At 29.2% G+C, this 19,962-nt stretch overlaps 1 protein-coding gene across 3 annotated transcripts in view; it reads right to left on the bottom strand.

Moving 5' to 3' along the window:
• ClC-a (chloride channel protein 2) overlaps positions 1 to 19,962 on the bottom strand; it is a 186,835-nt gene that overhangs the window by 99,989 nt on the left and 66,884 nt on the right. For 2 of the 3 annotated variants that reach the window (XM_067045586.1, XM_024358479.2), the window contains exon 1: positions 13,994 to 14,158. The exons of the other annotated variant lie outside the window; for it this stretch is intronic. In XM_067045586.1, the coding sequence (XP_066901687.1) occupies positions 13,994 to 14,143 (150 nt within the window). In that variant the 5' untranslated portion in view covers positions 14,144 to 14,158. Of the gene's footprint in view, positions 1 to 13,993; positions 14,159 to 19,962 lie in introns of those variants that run through there. 3 annotated transcript variants of the gene reach the window in all.

The raw sequence follows: 19,962 nt of genomic DNA, 5'->3' as shown, positions 1-19,962 counted from the left end.
CACACAAAGAGTATCAATTTTTTTCCTAGTTCTTTGTTTTAGGATTAATCACGTTGAAAGCTGTGAGACTGAAACAGACTTGCTTGGTCGACTGAGTCCAACGAATGCAAGAAATTAGTATGCGTTTGGACTGTTGGCCCATCCTATATACCAAGAATAGAGTTGCTTAATAAAGACAAATTGACATGTTCCGCCAACCCGCAGTTAATAAAAAATAACAAACGTAAACTTTTGTGGGAATAGAATAGAGCATCGAAACAAAAAAAAGAAATAATGAGAACTGATGTTCCGAAGTGTTACAAAATACATACTCGTATTTCAGCAATTAACTATTTTAGGGAACTGAAGAGGCAAAAATGTCTAAGTTCGTGGATTCCTCTAACTGCACCAAATTTCCGTGTTAATTAAAACTATTCGTGTTGTGATCTGTCTACGTCGCTTTACCCCGGAGATTCAAGTACAAACCTTAGTTCACTGTGGGAAGCGCTGATGGAAACTTTTAATAATAATATAAAAAAAAGAGTATGTGGGACAGGAATTAGTTGAAGCATCGACCGACCCTCAGTCATCGTAACCAACTTCGTGAACTTAATGAATGAAGTACTAGCACGAGAGAGTACGTTTGCCTTTCAAGGATCTAAATCTGAATGAAAACCTAGTAACTGGAGCGCAATGATAGACCATCAATCACACTTTGTCTCCTTTCAAGTAACCGTTAGTCATTCATTCCAAAGGGACTTCACTTCGGCGAAGCAGTTCAAAGATCTAATGAATTACTAAGCTTTATTTCTTTTAAAACCCGCAATAATTTCAAACAATTATAATTTTATTAATTGTTATAGAAATTTTTAAACAAGAGCAGACTTCTTGTTGAGACGCTGGATGAAAAGACTGCTACCATTAAGACAACCGGCAATTGTTGCCAAGGAGGAAATTATTACCGTCCGTCCACTACTGACGCCACCACCCAACGTTATATCGCTCGGCACCAAATTCAACAGGGGCATTTGAACAGGAATAAAATGTGTACCAAGTGTTACTAGTAATGTATACGACAAAAGTGATTAGAAATCAAGTTAAAAAGGTTTAATTCACCTAAGAAAAAATAAGGCCACAACATTAAAAAAAAAAATTCAGATAAAGAACTTAAACAAATAATGTACTTAACTCATACATAACTATCATTTAAAATGCACCTACCTACTACATAAGTGATTAGAAATTAATTTTAAAAGATTTAAACTTAAAGATAATAAAGAAAAAAAGTAGGTCGTAACATTAAAAAACTTCAGATGAAGAATTTTAAAAAGGTATAAAGTTCAATTATCATTTATTTCTCCATTTTTTTACCGATGATTGTTTTCTTTTAAAAATAATACATTCAACAAAATTCGGAATTTCAGTAAACAAAATTTATTGTTACTAAGTATAAGTATAGGAGTTTGGATATAATTAATTGATGCTTTCAAATATTTTTTTAACCTTGAGAGACGTAGAGTAACATATCGTCTGCATAAGGTCTGATTAAGAGTTATTTCATATTAGTTTAAATTTGATTCACAAAAATTAAATAATTAATTTGATGTACTAGAGAGTAAATTATTTCTTTGTACATACCAGTTAAGTAAATTCTTTAATTACTAAAAAAAATTTGTTTAAACTTTTGTAGTATCCTTTTAAAAAAAAATGGGATTTATTTTGGCGCTAAACATGTAATTTCTTAAAAATAAATAATTTAAAAAATATGAAAACTAAAATTAAATTTGAAATAAAAAGGGCGGTAACATGAATAGAGTAGTATCCCATATCTATTAAACAATTTTTTTTTTTGGGGGGGGGGGGAGGGAGGGATGAAATAAATGATAATCCCACTTTATATGTTTGTAAGGTTTTTTTTAATGTTGTGTCCCACTTTTTTCTTGTATCCCATATCGATTGAACAGTTTTTTGTCTACAGGAAGTCATTATTAGAAAAAAAAAAATGAAAAGAGTTAAAAAAAAAGAATAAACTTTTAAAAATCAATTTCTATTTCCAAAAAAATCCATGAGGTTTGTAAAACTTTATTTTCATTTTCTAAGAATAATTATTCTAAAAATAAGTTGGCAAAAAGTAATTAAAATAAATTTATAGTTTCAACTACTTTATGAATCACAGTTATTGAACTTGTAAAAAAAGTTCTCACAAACTAAGACAATTTTGTAACGTTACACGGGGCTGCATACATCTATTGGTTCGGATTCAAAGGGCATAATTTGTGTGTGTGAACAAGTGTGACGGAATCTGCTAAAAACCTATATGGAATCAACAAGACACTAACCTGCAAAATCAGTGAAAATATCAAAATTGAAATGAAGGTTTGATCTATTACGCCTAAAGAAAAATTTGGCTACAGATCAGACATACAGGCACGGAACCAAATTTGTTTATTGATGTACAAAACGTATAATACGAGTGAAAATTTTCGATTTTGAGAACATAAATATTTTTATTTACAATACGAATACAAAGCTATCCTTTGGTATTCAAAAAGTACTTAGCAATAAAAATAAAAATAAATCAGAGTTGAATTATATTCTTAATCAAGAAACCAATGATTGTATATAAATAAATGAATTAAATGTTTTTCAAATCCTGTATTAAGAGAACCAATTTTTTTTTATTGTAACTGGGACAAAGATAATAAGTGAATAAACACAGTAACTGTTTAATTATTCATAAGACAGACTCCATCATGCTCTGACATGGGTAAATAATCACAACAGGAATTTAATCACACAATCATGGTCTTTTCAACAACAGCAAGGAAGGAATAAAACCATGTTATCAACTTTTCTATTTCAATATGAGAAAAATAAATTGAATTTGGTAAACAGTACTCTTTGTTCTGTGAAATTGAATTATTAATTTTTTAAAAAATTATTTTTCGAAACGTGAACAGGCTGACTTTGGTAGCACTTCAGCCTTATATTATTTTTTTTTTAAAAAAGCAATGTATTGCTTACTTAATGATAGTGGACAGTCTTTTATGTTTAATATTCCAAAATGCATCATTTTAACACTCAGAATATCTTTCTCATTAAATCAATGGAAAAGCGGTGATGCTAAGTAGAACTATAGAATAGGTTAATATTGTTTGAGTACTCTTTCAAACTATCTGCTAAAAAACTTAAGACAGACTTTTTTTTTTGAGTGAGAGCAGTGCAGAGGATCAAAAATTATTTCTCGTAGGAAGAACTATCAAGTTAGCTGAGATGGACGAATACAAGGTGTATATATATAGTCATCGAGTTTGATACTTTAAAATAACCTCCTTCCTTTCAAGTTTTTTTTTATTTTTCATTAGAGACAAACGTTCTGTTATTATTTAACTATTTATTCCGGTTAAATTTAAGAAAACATTTCAAAACCTCAGCAAGGAACGTTTTGGTATTTTCTGTTATTTATCAATAATATTAAATTTCCTAATTAATTATTTTTTTTTATAATTCGAACTTAGCATCCTCTTCCATCCCTGAAAAACATCATTAGGGTGCTACTAATGGGTAGTTCTCTGCACGTCTGTATTATAGCTGTAATAAAATTTACTGAATGTATTATAATGTACAGTTGTAAATTTCAATAAATATATTATATAAAAAAAAAATTATTCAATAATAATTATCTTAAGGCCTTCGTACACGCTATAGCTTTCTTTTCTACAGCTCTGACGTCATCGTTGTCAGAAGCGTGTAAACACTTGTAAGAGTAGTTAGTGACAGAGTTGATAACAGAGTGCTCTGCCGACAGAGTTGTCGAAGTTTTATATCTAGCAAGCAATTATCGTAAATGTTTATCCCGAACGGCTCTGTGATACATATGTTCGATATATGTGTTGATCGGCAGATCTCACAATCAACAATAAAAAACCAAGGAAGCCAGAGATTATTTTCGTGCCTTGATATCTAACATGGAGACAAGGTATTTAATTAATCTATATTTTTGGATATTTTTATTGTTTATATAGGTAATACTAATATTTTTTATAAAAAGGATAGAAGCCAATGCTCGCGTTCGAAGGTACTAGCAGGTGGATGATGAATCAGCAAAAGCAACCGCAGGGGAATTTTCTCTTTTAATAGTACCCAGAAAACCGATTAGTGAACTGAAACATTTCCTTAAATTAATTTTTTTTATTTATTTATTTTTTTCGTACCCTCCTGTAAAGATTTTAATTGGTATTTGGTACGTACATATAGGAGGTATGCTATATGTATAGCTAGGTGTGAAGGATACCTTGGATTGGCATTTGGTTAGGCGAGGGGTCCAATGAAGGTTGTAAACTTGATTGGCTTACGCTAGTGGATTATTGGAACGGGGAGGGGCCTTAAATTAAAAAAACAAAAACAAACCTTAAACCAACAGAAGGCAGACATACTCACGAGACGAGTTTTTTTAAGCAGTAAAAACCCAAAATCCTGCAGTAAAAATACAAAATGTATATATATAATAATACCCGATGGTTTTTATATTATATTTTATATTGCTATTATGAAAGCTGGAATTAATTTTTTTAACTTCTTGAAACTGCCTCAATTTTAAATGTTAGAAACTAAAGAAGTGTTTAAAACTTATATCAAGCAAAGTTCCCTTTTTATTTTCTCCAAAAATTTCGCACAGCAGGTTTTAACACTGAAATTTTCAATTGTGCATTTATAAACGAATACACCATTAACCAAAAAACTTTAAAACGTCTATTAAAAATGTATATCCATATTGATCAGGTAATATAAAATAATAATATTGAAATTCTCACTAACCATCGAAAAAATCGATAAACAAAATAACCGTGTTCTTTTTTTAATTTATTTTGAGTCTTCACATGTTAATAAATGCATTGCTTAGCCAAATTTGTCAATTTTAAACTATAACTTAAATAAGGAAAAACAATAAAATGAATAAATATTTGTATACATACACATATGTGTGTTTAATTTGAGAAAGTTTATGAAAAAAAAATTAAAATTTATCTAAAAAATGAGTAAATTTAAATCCTTAGTAAAGGGTATTTTACGAGAGATAAAAATGAACACAAATTATAGCACATAAATTTCTTTCAGTAACTAAGAACTAACAGAAACTAGTATTTTTAAATATTGATATTTGCCAGCATTTTAAGTTAGAAATATCAATTTAAACTACTTATTCAAATTATCATTTTCACCCATCATTGCTAAAGAGGAAACACCTTCGGTAACACCACATGTTCTAACTAGCAGGTGTTTCTCAAGGAACTACACTCAGTCCATTTTTATACATCTGCACTAGCAAAAAAAAAAAAACAGGACGTTCCAACTCCCCTATAGAAAACATACAGAGAATGATTTAAGGTTCATATAAAACGAATCAAACAAAGTATTTTAAGTACCTTGTTTATCCATTATTGATTTAGTAAATTTTTTCTATATTTTTTAAATTTTCATTTCACTTCAAAAATGATAATTGTGTTTGCTCATGTTTTTTTTCAAATCTAATCAACTGACAGATATTCTATTAATCATGGTTAAAAGAATTTGACCTTCATTCAAAGTTGTGTTCAGCGTGCATAACGTTTAAATCCAATTTTGAGTATAAATAACATTTTGGTTATCGTTTAACCACAATGTTCACTGTTTGAAGTAAGTTCTCAAATTTTCGAGTTTTTAAATCATTAAAAATATTTTTATAAAAAAAAATAATTTCATATTAAATAAATAACCGTCTAAAAATTCCTTCATAACGAACTTTAAAAAAGTAGATACAAATATATTCAATTTTACAAAATGAATTACATCTTCATTTTAATGAAAACTACTGTCCAGCGAAAATTATCTGTTATCAATAACTTTTTTTCTTTATGGCCAACCTTATCGAACTAGAAGACCAGATTCAAAAATGATAAAATTGAAGACCAAAGTGAATCTTACACAATAGTTATTTGTATCTATAATTTAATGATATATAGTAAAAATTGAATTTTTTAATATGAATCGTAAATTTTTAACATTTATATAAACTTAAATAATCAAAATTTCATGAATCTAATCCAAAGTTTTATAAATTAGCTGTTGTGATAATTTACGTATAATATTATCGCCTTTGAAGCATTCGTTGTTATGTTAAACCTGAACGAGTATTTCTCATGATTGTTCTGTGTCATTAGCATATAATGTAAATGACATTAGATTAAGCTTGTTACCATGCACCCCAATTATCTATTACAACTCCAGATTTAAACAATGTGTGTAATATTATTAGGTTTCAAACCTTCCCCTCTGAATTTCCTAACAAGCAATCAAAATATGAGACCTATCTTTTTAAATAACACAAATGAATATCCTTCGTTCAAAAGCACAGAAGCCCAACTGGGGGAGGAGTGTGGATTTGAATCACTTGGCAGTTGTAATGATTATATGTTGATAAGTTGTATTTATAATTTTTTTTTTATACTGCATTTTATTTTAATAATCTATATGGGGAAAATATAGCTGTTAACTACAGAACTTATACGACATTCTTAACTATATATATACAACTTTAACAGCATTGCAACAATGCCTATTACATTCCATTACCACATCCTGATTATTTAATAGCTAAATAAAAATATACACATAGTGACAAGTATTTTAATGAAAATATTAAAAAATAATTCAAAAAAATATGAAATTAGTAAACAACTTCGTTAGAATAAAAATCAGAAGTATAGGTATCAACTTGACATGATTTTTTTTTAACTACGTATTCAACAACTAAACTTGAAATTCATGATTTTAAAAATCAAAATTAATTAATGTAACAAAGCTCAAGGCTGTCAGGTTCTTTCTCTCTCTCAAGAAAACGTTTATTTTAAAAACCTATCACGATAAAGAGGTCCAATAACCAGTTTCGTTGACATTTTCAAACAGCTTAAGTAATTCTATTCGATCGTTAAACATGCTATAAGAAAATACAATAGTTGTGTTCACATTTGATTTTGTTTTGATTTTAGAAAAGAAGGGTGGTATTTTTTAACAAATCTATTTTAAACTACCTTTAGAGAAAGACCGAGGTAACTTTAGAAAATGAGTTTTTGCTAGAACGAATATAAAACAAATGTTAAGCCTCCACAATATTTTCTCTAAAGGTGGTTGCTACACGCGCTCAAGCATTCTTGGCAAATACGTATAATCAATATTTTAGCAAAAGTCTGCTTGAGCGTTGATATGCTAATTGTGGTCGGTGCAAGTATACTGATTGAAATAAATAACCATGTACATGTTCAAGCATGCTTTCGAAAAATACTGATTTATGCATACTTGAACGGATCTGGCCACCGACCTTAGTTCAAAGGGTACCACACATGGATGTGTTTCTAATGCTACACGTTTCCACTTGCCGCAAATCCGGGACTTGTACAAATGCTTGGTAAACAAATGAAGTAATAAACGTCTGTTTGTTTGTTCTTGTTTAGTGGAGTAAAACATCATTGGTCATCAACGTCACCTATGCCTTATTTAATATTTCTTAAATTTGTTTAATTTTATTTTATTTTATTTTACTTATTTTATATTTATTTATTTTTTTAAATTTTTTTTTGTCTGTCTGATATTATATTTCAGTCAGTAAACCTTTTAATGTTAAAAACTGAAACACCAATTTCACTTTATTATCATCATCTCTGAGGGTTTTGGAAATATCCGGGTTTAATCCTAAGTTATTGAGATGTGATATGAAATATGGGAATTCATTGACAATATGGCTAATTGTTAAATTTTTGTTGCAATACTGGCAGTTCGAAGGCGTTTCTTTTGAAACAAATGAGGAGAAATAAAGGTTGTTTTGTTCTTTTGAATTTATTCGGCTATTAAATTCGATTTACTCTATTTTCATTATAAACAGAAGCAAAAGAAAGATAGGGTATATGAAAGTAAATGTGAGCAATGTAGGCTCTATATATAGTACTACGTAACCTATTCATTCAACCTTCTGTCAACGATTTTTTGTCAAAAAGTCTTTAATTAAATTACCTAGATGTATAATGCTTTCATAAATATATATTTTTGCTATGCTAAATCAAAAATAAATTGCAAAAGTTAATTAATTTTAGATAGAACACACTCTTGTGCATGTGCGAATTTGCCATTGTTCAACAAACGTGTAGAGGTACCTTAAGACAAGAGATGGCGGCGCTTCCAACTTCTCCGATTTTGCCGCCTTTTCTTAGAGAAAAAATGGTGCAATTATTAATCCCAAAAGTACATTTTTTTTTTCGTTATGACGAGGAAAAAGGAGGAAAATATCTGTTTCCGAACCGTTGGATGGATTTGAAAACTTTAAAATGCGTTGGATTCGAATTTTTATCTACATCGCCGCACAATCAAACAATCAATTATCCTAATTTTCACGAAAGAAATGGTTTAAAAATTTTTAAAATTAATTTCCGTCATGACGAAAAAAATCGATATTTTGGATTACTAATTACACGGAAGTGATCCCATTTCTAGTCATAAAAACACACGAAACCGTCAAACCCTTTCGTATCAGCATAACTTTGAATAATGCTATCAAAGAGTCATTTAAAAATAGTTTTCAGTACAATTTTCTTAAAATCGAGATTATAGTCATGACATTGAGAATTTTATAATCAATTACCAATTATTCAATGGGATGGAAGGAATAAGTGGGAATAGTTCTAGAAAAGTCTTGGTTATAGTACCCTCGTACAGGGACTATATTATATGAAACATTTCAATAAGATTTTTGCTAAATGTTTTTTTATGACCTCTATAACATTCATTAGGTTCCAGAAATGTTGAGTAAATATTATCTTAACTAGTTTCAAGGCCTGTTGTCAATTTATTCTGGCGTAACTGATCCTTTAATGCAGGATAATTAAGAGTGCATATTTACTTTTCATGATTACAAAATAAATTTTCATAAAGTCATAAAACAAATTACCCATCATGACTAATAGCACTAAATTAGTTTAATGTTTTTTTTTATTGAGAAAAAAAAAGAAGAATAATGGAACTGGTCATTAGGAAGCCAACCTCAATTATTTAGTTATTTGGCAGAGGACATCTCAACGACCTTCGTACCAGCCTACGAATAGTCAGGTTGTTGCCACTTTCTTCATGAAATAAAGAGTGACTCAGGCCCAGATCATTAGTAGACAAAACGCAGCGGTTATGTTAACTTTTTAACGAATCTACAAAATATATATATGAAGGAAAACAAAACAATAAATTTTTATAAATAATAGTTGTTAGGTTTAGAAATATGAGATATAATAATTTCCTCTTTTATAAAAAGTTCCTCAATTGGACACAACATAAGAAATCGCATACATTAGGAGATTCCTATATCGAGCTTGTGAGTAATGATAAACTCTGTATTGTTCTTTCCTATATCTGTCACAAATGGTATTTACATTGTGTAATGATTTCTTTGTTCCATATATTCTCATAATCTCCAAATTTTAATCTTAAGGTAACTTTTGAAAATTTATATAAAATAAAAATTATAGAAATAGATTGAACATTGAAAAGACATAATAATATATACAATTTTCGAGAAATCGGTTCTTTGATTCTATCCTTTCATTACACGCTCTTTACGTTTGTCGACATTACCAAGAGCCAAAGAGAAGAAAAACACATTATTTCACGTCTATTTTTAATTACTTTGATGAAAACTATAAAAAATTTAGAAAATTGTCAAACATGATAAGGAAGAACGGAAAATAACTAATATTCCAACTTCACAAGAATTCCAAATTCTTCTAAATTCCAATAAAAAAAAAATTTTGGTTTATGAAAAACTATATCTCAGGAATTAGATACTTTTATTATAGTAAATAATATAATACTACTTTAAATAATGTACTATGTAGTTTTTTTAGTGTTGTAGGCAGTTTAATGGATATGGAGCTCCAAATAATATTTTATTATTTTATTTTTATACCAGATCAGGTGGCCTTACATGGTTGATATAACATATATTATACATATTTTTTGAACAGTTGATTATGAGGGGGTATAGTTATACAAATGACACACCTAACTATATACAATGTTCTTATTTAAAAAAAAATAAATATATAAGAATAATGCTTCTTAATAAAAGAGGAAAGTAAAATTAATAACAAAAAATAATGATATTGGTACACTTAAATAAAACAAACAATTGTCTTCTAATAGTAAAAAGAAACAAGTTAATTTGAAAAAGGGAAGGGAGAAGAAAAGAGAGAAAAAAAAATGAATAAATAAAATGAATAATAATAATATATAAATAGAGGTAGTGTGACTATGAATTAATTTTATATTTATTAAAAATTTATAAAAGAATGTCCTGCAGAAGTCTGGGCTTCAGTCTTCGGGTTGAGGTTGGGTTTCCCAGGTTGTAGGTCACTGCTCCTTTAACTGTCGGCAACTGGGAGTGGAACTTCATGAACCATTTTTTGATATAATCCTCTATTGACTCCACTTGTAATTCACGATGCAATTGGCAATTTCTTATGAACCAAGGAGCTGATTTATTACTATTATTGCTACTGATCTAATATACTTCTTAAATACACCAAAATCACCAAGGAAAGGATTAAGGAGAGGAGGAGAAGGAGGAGGATTATTCAAAGTAAGTACATAGCGCAAGCAAAAGAAACGAGGCTTCTCCACATATGGAAATAATATATCAATTTGAGATGTTTTATGTGATAGTTATGTCGGAGTATTTTATGAGATTCGAAGTTCCCAGCTGAGGCTGTAAAAATGAAAATAAAACATACCCTTCCTAAAAGGAGTTGTGAATTCAAGTACCCACTTACATACAAGTACATGTCAATAACAAAAGATACTCTATCGAGGGACAAGACCGAAAATAGCATGTTTTAACTGTTTTTAGTTATTCTTTGTGAAATAAACATATAAACTATTTGTTTATACATTTTCGTTATTAAAATAAAGGCTTAATATATACGACTAAGACAAAGCCACAATATGTACGAAGTTACGAATAAAAATGTACAGGTTTCGTAAATATATCCTTTCTCGAAATATAAAATATCTCACTTTCAGGGCTAAGAATTCAAAAGTACCTGGATCCATTCTCAAAAAATTAATAAACCTCTTTACTCCTCCACAACCAGTTCTTGGATGTTTTGCATTCTCTTTACGTACGCTGTGTATTACTAAACCGTAGATTACACTTCGCAAGTTTCTTTTTATTATTTATTAATTAATAATTAATACATTATGACGGCTACTGAAGCAACATTAGCTACTGCACCAACAGCTACAACTTCATTATAACTTTAATCACACTATGATTTAAAAAATATTTTACATTTTGTAATAGCAGTATTTTGAGTCATCTTTGATGTGTAACTTTAACAACTTTTTAAAACTTTTAAAAGAAATAAGTTATGTAAAACCTTTGTCTCTCCCTTTCTATAAAAATGCGTAGAGGGATATAATAGTACAAAAGCCCAAGAGGAGAAAAAAGGCAGTTATCTCGCCCCAATTTTTGATTACTTTAATGAAAACTATGTATAAGTATGTAAACTATGTATATGTAAACTAGTCAAAATTGATGAGTCCGCCAAGTATAGGTGGTAGCGGGATTAAAAAATGGCGGCTGTTTCAAAACGATAAATGTAGAGTGTCATAAACTGCTTCATAGTAAGTTAAATTTTCTTTATTTTGAGTGTTGGCAGACATATGTAAGTCTTATGGGTCTAGAGATATATTTTTTCAAAAGTCCAACATTTTATACGAACAACTATAAATTAACATTTCGTGAGTTTATTTTGTCAAATATCATAAAAACTAATATTTCTACGAAGGTAAAGGTCGTATAGATTTGAGTGCTAATATACATCTGTACGTCGAACGGTTATTGAGATATAGATTTCTCAAAATAGATTCAATAACGATATTTCAGTACACTGAATGTTGCTTTTTAAAAGACTATATCTCGAGGATTGGACGTAATTATATCTAACTATTGGACGTAAATATACCTATTTATGGCTCATATTTCAGCAAATTTACTTTTCTTTAAATAATGTTCTTTTAGATTTTCTAGTATTGTTGGTAGTTTTTAAGAGCTCAGAATGAAAAATTAATGTTTTTTTAAGGGATTGAAACAGCCGCCAGTTTTTATCCCCCCTACCTATACTTGGCAGACTCGTCAGTTTTGACTAGTAATTATAAATAGTTTTCATTAAAGTAATCAAAAATTGGGGTGAGATAACTGCCTTTTTTTCTTCCCGGCTCTTGTACTATAAGTAGACATATGAAATCAATCACTAAAAAAAAAAGTTAATAAATATCTCCATAATTTGTGATCAATAAAAAAAAATTAATCTATTCATTAAATTACGTTGGGTACATTGAATCGTGTTGGTAGGATTATTTTTGAAGACTAAATAATAAAAATCAATACGTCTCTGAGCTATGGCGATGCATCGCTTGGTGAAAATTAATGAACTGATAAGTCACATACATGCAAAGGTTTTACGTCAAAAAAGACTGTATAAAGATTTGTGAACATTATTATAAAAATAAGTTGAAACATTCATCTATATGCTCAACTTTTTCAAACTTAACTTTTTAAATACATATTTAAGTTTATACATAAAATAAGCTGAGTATATAATGATTGTTATTTAGCTGTTTCATAAGCTTGAAGCAGTAATTATTTAATAAAATAAAAACACAAATACTGGCTTGATATTATAAATGCATGGTACTAAAAGTGATTACTAATTTCGCAACAGAACACTTCACACATTTACAAAATTAACAGTTATGTCCTGTCTTATATTGTATGTTAAAGCAGCCATTGATTTGACCAAATGTCCATCCAGATATCGATTATATCCGATAGGCTAAATAACGTTATTGGTGCTAGATGGCTATAATCTATCGCGTTTCTAGCTCAGCTAGTAAAACTTATGGAATTAAATATCCGATTGATGAAGTGAGGAAATTCGTTAAGAGACAATAGAATAAATAGAAGATATCTCTTTTAACTCCAAGAATCGACATATAATCCCTGGAGCGATAAGGTTCACATTAAAACAGATTTTCCTCAAGGCTACCTGACTTGCAGCTGTTATATAGCTTATCTCAGGATTGTGCCTGACTTGAGAGTCTCTCCAGTCAATTCACTGCAATCTTTAAAGCAAATTCACTTTGAGCCGCCAAGATGTCTTGAACAGTTGGTAATGGGATGATGAGGATTTATTATTTATAATTAACTTGACCCGATTCATACATAAATGTTTCTGAGCTCCAAAATATTATAGAAGTTAGAAAATTTGTAATAAATAAAATTTTAGATTTTTCAATATGAAAAATAATTTTTTTATTAAAAAAAAAATTAACTTTTTTGTGATAGGTTTTGTGCGTTTATTTACTTCTTTCTGCACTGGATTCAGGGAAGCAATTAAATAGCATTTAATATCATTAAGAATAATTTACCAGCTCGTTTACAAAAAGGAACAGCGTTTTTAACATACTCAAGTGCTATGCATACGTCTTTCTATATCTTTTACTGTACACGCTATATAGAGTTCTAGAGTAATATGAAAATGGGACATCTAATAGAAATAAGACGGTAAAAATTTAAAAAAAGTTGAAAAAAACACAGTCAACTGTGTTCTATATTTTGGATAGTAAACTGAAAAAATTTAAATACTGGTAGCTTTCATTTTTAAATTCATATCTCATTTTGCCTTTTTTTATTATCTCCTATCTGGGCATTTCTGGCATAAGAGAAATCATCTAAAGGCAACCAACTTATTCCAACCAGAGTGGGAGGGTCAAGGTTTCATTTAATAACTACTACGAAATAAAAGTCAACCAACCCAGGCTGGACTCGGATTGGCGCCATTGCAGTTATTATGTTGCTAATGGGCGCCATAACTCCCTCAGCTACAACTGCCACCCATTATTGACTACGATTATTAACGTAATATGAGAAAAGACTCACAGCAGTGTGGACATATCCGAAGGGGTCCGGGGGCGGCGAGGGGTAGAAGGCCTGCCCCACAGCGGGGGCGGGGTAGAAGGCCTGCCCCCGGGCCTTGTACTCCACCAGCAGCCGGTCGAAGTCCTCCCAGTCCGTATCGTCCCAGCTCATCTCCAAGACTACTCTGCCACAAGTGGAAGATGGACCCCTACCACTCACATCCGCAACCAACACAATTACTAAATTATGCAATTCCCTCGTCAACAGGCCCCATTAGTTCTTCAATTTTACGACTACTAGGGTCACCTAATTTCCATACTGGCCAATTCCATTCCTCCCAAGTTTCCTCCAGAAATGACGCGAGTTCCATAAGAAAAAAAAATCTTGATTATTTGCATCCAAATCTCTTTTTGTTCAGAGAAAAGACTACCACAGTTGTTTTTTATTCCTGAAAACGATGATACATCTGATAGGAAAACTGACATATTAGCACATATTTGTAATAAAATGTTACGTTTATTGACTGTTACTAGGATAAATACCAGTTAACTATGCAAAACCTGGTTCTCAAATTTGGTAGGCGGACACTGCACTCTATAACAGTGAGTTCCCGGCATGCATAGTCTTATCATATCGCTGCTTCGGATGAATAATGACGTAATATTAAAAATTTGAGAAACTAACTGTATACTGTTAGTGGGTAGATATTTATAAATCGACTTAATTGTACAATTAAGTCGACTAAATGAAGTCTCAATTCCTCCAGGCTGCAATTTGAAAGGTGGATTAACCAACCTGATAATTGATTCACCAGTAGGCCCTTAGGAACTTAAGACACATGTTGTGTGGAATCCCTTCCAAGTCAAGTGCATGTAGGAGGGTGAGGATCACTCCCCAGTCACTGCCAGTCAAGAGTCATATGTTTTCCTTCTCTTCATCATCCTCCATAAATTTATATTTACTACAGAGCCTCTTTTAACTGAGCTTCCGTATTACCCGAAGCTAGGATAAAAATATATATATATATATAAAGAATTCCCTGAAAATCAAAATTTCGCCTTATTGGAACTATTTAACTAGAACATAACTGCATATATATTTCTCTTGGTTTTAAAAATAATAGTTTTAGTTCACAATATTAAATTGAACATTGATATTACTTTTTAACTATCTTAAATCCTTATTTTACTAGAAAAATAAATAATGTTAAATAAATAATTGATGCCATCCATAAAGCATATATTAGTACTAAAAACTCATAGCTCTAGTTGCCAGTAAATTACAATATGGAAACCTAATAAAAATTCATCAATTAATTATTAGAATAAAAATTATGAGAATTTTTGAGTTTTTAGAAGGTTCAGAGTTCATAAATCATCTTAGTTTTATCTTCCAGAGATCTAATCAATATACTATTATAATTCCAAGAGTTTAGTCAAATATACCAATCGCAATATTACTATTCTGTTCAACCCTCATACCCTTTTAACATACCTGACACAGTGTTCCAAGTATTAATCAATGTAATGATAAAATCATTCTGAAATTTTATAAAGAAGGAATGCCTGTAAATATCCCAAAATTCTTTAATTAAGCATGTCTATCATATTTTAGTCCAGCCTACACTACTGTTAGTAATATTATATCATTATTATAAGAAAATTATTTAAAAAACACTAATTTAATTATTGAATTATAAACAACTGTTACATTCAAAATGTTACACATATTTAAAGAAAAGATTATTGTCTTATATTTTTACCTTTAAAACAGCGGCATTGTGATCAATCATTTTAAAATCTTAAATCTTGTTTACTGAGGGATTTTTAAGTCAAAGATATCAAGGAGACTTAACTTAGGATACCTCTCATGAGGAAAATTAAATATTAATACATAACATAAATATTATACCATAATATATATTGGGTTATTATTTATATTTCTACGAATTCTTTATCCTGAAAAGGAAAGAAAAAAACCTATCTTTCATTTCCTATCACAAATTAATTACATGTTTGGTTTGTGTTTTCTGGGAAGGAAATCCAATGTTAATTCAACTTCCAAAATAAAACTGCCGTATACGAAAAATCTTGTATTGATACATCTCGTTCTCAATGTCAGTTATGTTACAGCCATATCTAATCGAAGTAAATATCAACGTTTAAAACCTTGTATGATTTTGGATTTAATCTACTGCTCAATACTTCAGTAGAATGATACTGGGTCACTTTACTTTTAATGTCGCTTCTCCAGCATCATTTTAGAGCTTAAAAGAGCTATTTTAAAAGATGTTTCCCCGTATATTTGCACTTAAGAGTTTTTACCTACTTAATTTTTTTTTATGATTCCTATTCTAAACATGGGGGGTTAAGTTTTCATTTCTCGGAACCGCTACATAAATAATTGCATCCCATTAATCCCATTGCAGAAAGGAGGCAGTCACTTAACTCCATCAACTACACATAGCCCTAGACAGAACGTGATAACCAGAGGTTTGATTTTTTAACCTGGTTTGGAAGAATAATTAAAAAACAAATTCCAGAAAAAACAAATCTCTAATAATTTTTTTTAAAAAGTACATTAGAATTCTATCAGAAGAATGCTGGTGCTTGTTCTAAGTTCAAAATTTGATTCAAACACCTCTTCTTTGTGGTTTTTCATGAGCGTTGCCTATATTATGAACAAAAAGGTAGGGTTTATTAATAATTCTAGAGAATACAGCAATTAAATTCTACAGTTTCTGTTAAGATATACATATATTATGCCATGAGTGTTACAACCAAAATATTAATAAATATGCCTTTATATTTACAAAAAAAATGAAGCTATAATGCAAAGTTTTAGTTATGTTTTTCTGTATTTTTAACCTCGCTGAAACCACATTAGGACTGAAAGTCCATGAGATGGATACAAACTACCTTAGTCGATAATATCTCCAATAGCAATTGCTTATATAACAAGAATTGAATTCGATGAAATTATTGTATTAATTTTGGTAAAAACCTTGAGATCCTATATATTACTTATAATAATTAAAAATAAAAATTGAGAAAACTCTGCACACTGCCTAGTTATTTAAATGTGGAGTAAAAACTACCATTAATCCATCCCACAGGTCTTATTGAGTATTTTATATTTTGGAAAATATTACTAGTGATTCAAAATCATACGTTTAAATTAAAATGACCCTGATATAATTTGTGCACCATCAACTCGGACTAAAGTTTTTTTTGAAAAAAAAATTAATTTTACTTTATAGTGGCTTATTAAGCATAATAAAAATTATGCTTTGTTTTCATATTGAATTTTAAGATTAAGGCATTGCTCAGTAGATCAGTCGGGCGGAAGGAGCTATATCCTTTCAGTATCTGGGTCACCAGGATGTAGTTCTGGATAATGAAAGAACTACCAATATATATACTCTTTAGATGATACAATCAACCGCACATTATACTACCTCCTCACTTTTTTATGGATTTTTTGTTAAAGAAGTTCGTAAAGAAACTTGGTAGCTCTTTTTTTAGTAAAAAACATACTTCCCAAAATTTCCAATGGAACGAGATCTAATCAATGAAGCATTTTCATAGAAAAATTTATTTTAAAACGATTGTATGTCGGTGACCTTTTCTGACCGACGCGTCCCGAAAGCCTAAATAAGAAAAAACTGCATTAATGCGTGGACGGTGCATAAAATCGCAGAGACGTAGAGGTTAAAATCGTTTCAGAATTCAACTTCCCTTTAAAATCTTTGATCAAAATTGAGCTAATTTTAAAAGCCAATATTATAGAATATCAGCGAAGTCACAAAATTATGAAAAATTCTAGTGAAAAAATTAATTCTCAAAGGTGTGTTGTGAATTATAAGCAAGCTCCCACTTTACGCCACTCCGTTTTAGTTTGCTAAGTAACGTCTTTGGCCAATTTCTACCAGAGATTGTTTTAAGTAGATTGAAAAAAAAAATTTTTTTCATCGAACGAATCCCTAAAAAATTAACTAAAAAGACGAATAAAGTTTTAAAATTGAGTGTATATTAACGGTAAAAGATTTTAAAAATAAACAAAGAGCAATGAAATATGGTTTTATGGGTTTATACACCATTTTGTCGAATAGAACTCGACTCAGCTTAAGTCGAATCCGACTTGAGTCAGTTAATATAACTGTTTAACTTAAATAGTGTAACATCTTACAATTCATTATTTGATTTTTTTTTTATTTCGTATATAATGTATTTATTAGATTTTATGATAAGCTGTAGTTATTTTAAGAAAACTCTCCTCAACTATGTTTAGAGTACGCATAGAACTTTGTGTTTTAGAGAGCACTATTTGGCTTTTATTTTATTTTTTTACAGATAGCATTATTCTAGTACTCATTATATTATAATTAATTATTTACTATACTTAAACAATTCCCTACCTTTGACGTAGATATAGCAATGATATTACTATAATTTACAGTTTAGAGTAAAATAAGTAATATATACTTATTACAGAGACTGTAAACTTTGAGTTTAATTCAAAATTTTTAAAATTTAAATTTATATATTAAAGCTTAAAAAAATTACTAACCAAAAAAAGGTATATCTTTATTTCTCTTTTGGCGAATAATTGGAATAAACGAATGAATAATTGAATCAACGAGTCGACAAGTTTGATATTTGTAAAATTCGAAGTAAGTACAATCATCCCAAATTACCTTCAATAAAATAGATATAAAATTTATAATCTATACATGATCATTTTAGAATTTCGGGTATTATTTAAAATAATTGTAAATTCAGTTCTTTTCACGATAAATATGTTCAATTATACAGAATTTAAAAAATCGTTGATCAAAACTAGGACATCATTTCAATGAATGATTTGAATGAGATCAAAAGATATTTCTTTAAATCCACTTCATGGAAAATAAAAACACGATCAAGTTATCTTATCGGGAGATATTCTATCTTTAGATATTCAACGGGACCCTTTGACGTTAATATCGATACAGTGTTTGGGGAATTTATGAAAACCTTCGAATTTATCTAAAGGAAGTCTATTAATTAGAATATAAAATTAAATAATTCATAAATGATTTTATTTAAATGTATTCACAACATATCCATAGATACTTTACATCTAATTAGTGCCAGAGTCAAATATTTGGAGCAAGAATTAGTTTTGAATACATTCAAAAGAGCGCTCCAGCAGTATGTTTCTGCCAATGGATGTCAAACATCTTTGTCAGGTTGACATTTCTGTTTAAAAATTAGGAAGTGGACTACACAAATACAAATATAAGGGTTTATGTACATATATTATTTATCAATTAATTAAATAATAATAGATCTTATATTTTTTTAACAATTGATAATGCGGCAATTTATTTTTTGCAAAAGATGCCCCTAACTATTTACAATATTATAATTATTGAATACTTTTAAAACAATAAATGTTTGTATTAATTATCAGAAATAAAAGTTTTTATTTCTAATATATTTATTTACAAATAATATATTTATATTTGTGTAATCCACTTCCTTATTTTCAAACAAAAACGTCAACCTGATTAATTTGTTTGAGAAAATTTTTAATTTTTCTGTTTAAATTAGACAAAATAATAATAATAGTAATTGGAGAATAAAATAAAATTACAAGAAAAATAAATTTACACAATCAAATTAAAAATAAATGACATTTTAATAATTTCACAATAATCAATCAAAAACAATATAGCATAAATTGATTATAAGCATCAATTTACAATAATCATTACAACCTTTGGAATTATCACGAAAACAATTAAATAATACATAAAATTAAAATACAACATAAATGATATTGATGATTATCTATTATACTAAATTAAATCCACATAGCTTTAACAAACACTCTTTATTAATTTATGAATGAATGGAATATGGTCCGGGTGCGGTAAAAAAAAACTCAAATAGTAGAATTATACTATTTTATTAATTCCAAATACTACTATTTTAATACAATTAATT

The sequence above is a fragment of the Halyomorpha halys genome, unplaced genomic scaffold (assembly GCF_000696795.3).
Source record: "Halyomorpha halys isolate HHAL.00 unplaced genomic scaffold, Hhal_1.1 Scaffold98.1, whole genome shotgun sequence".
In the NCBI taxonomy this organism is placed as follows: Eukaryota; Metazoa; Arthropoda; class Insecta; order Hemiptera; family Pentatomidae; genus Halyomorpha; species Halyomorpha halys.
Note: the sequence above shows the minus strand (reverse complement) of the source record. Positions and strands in the feature narration are given on the sequence as shown.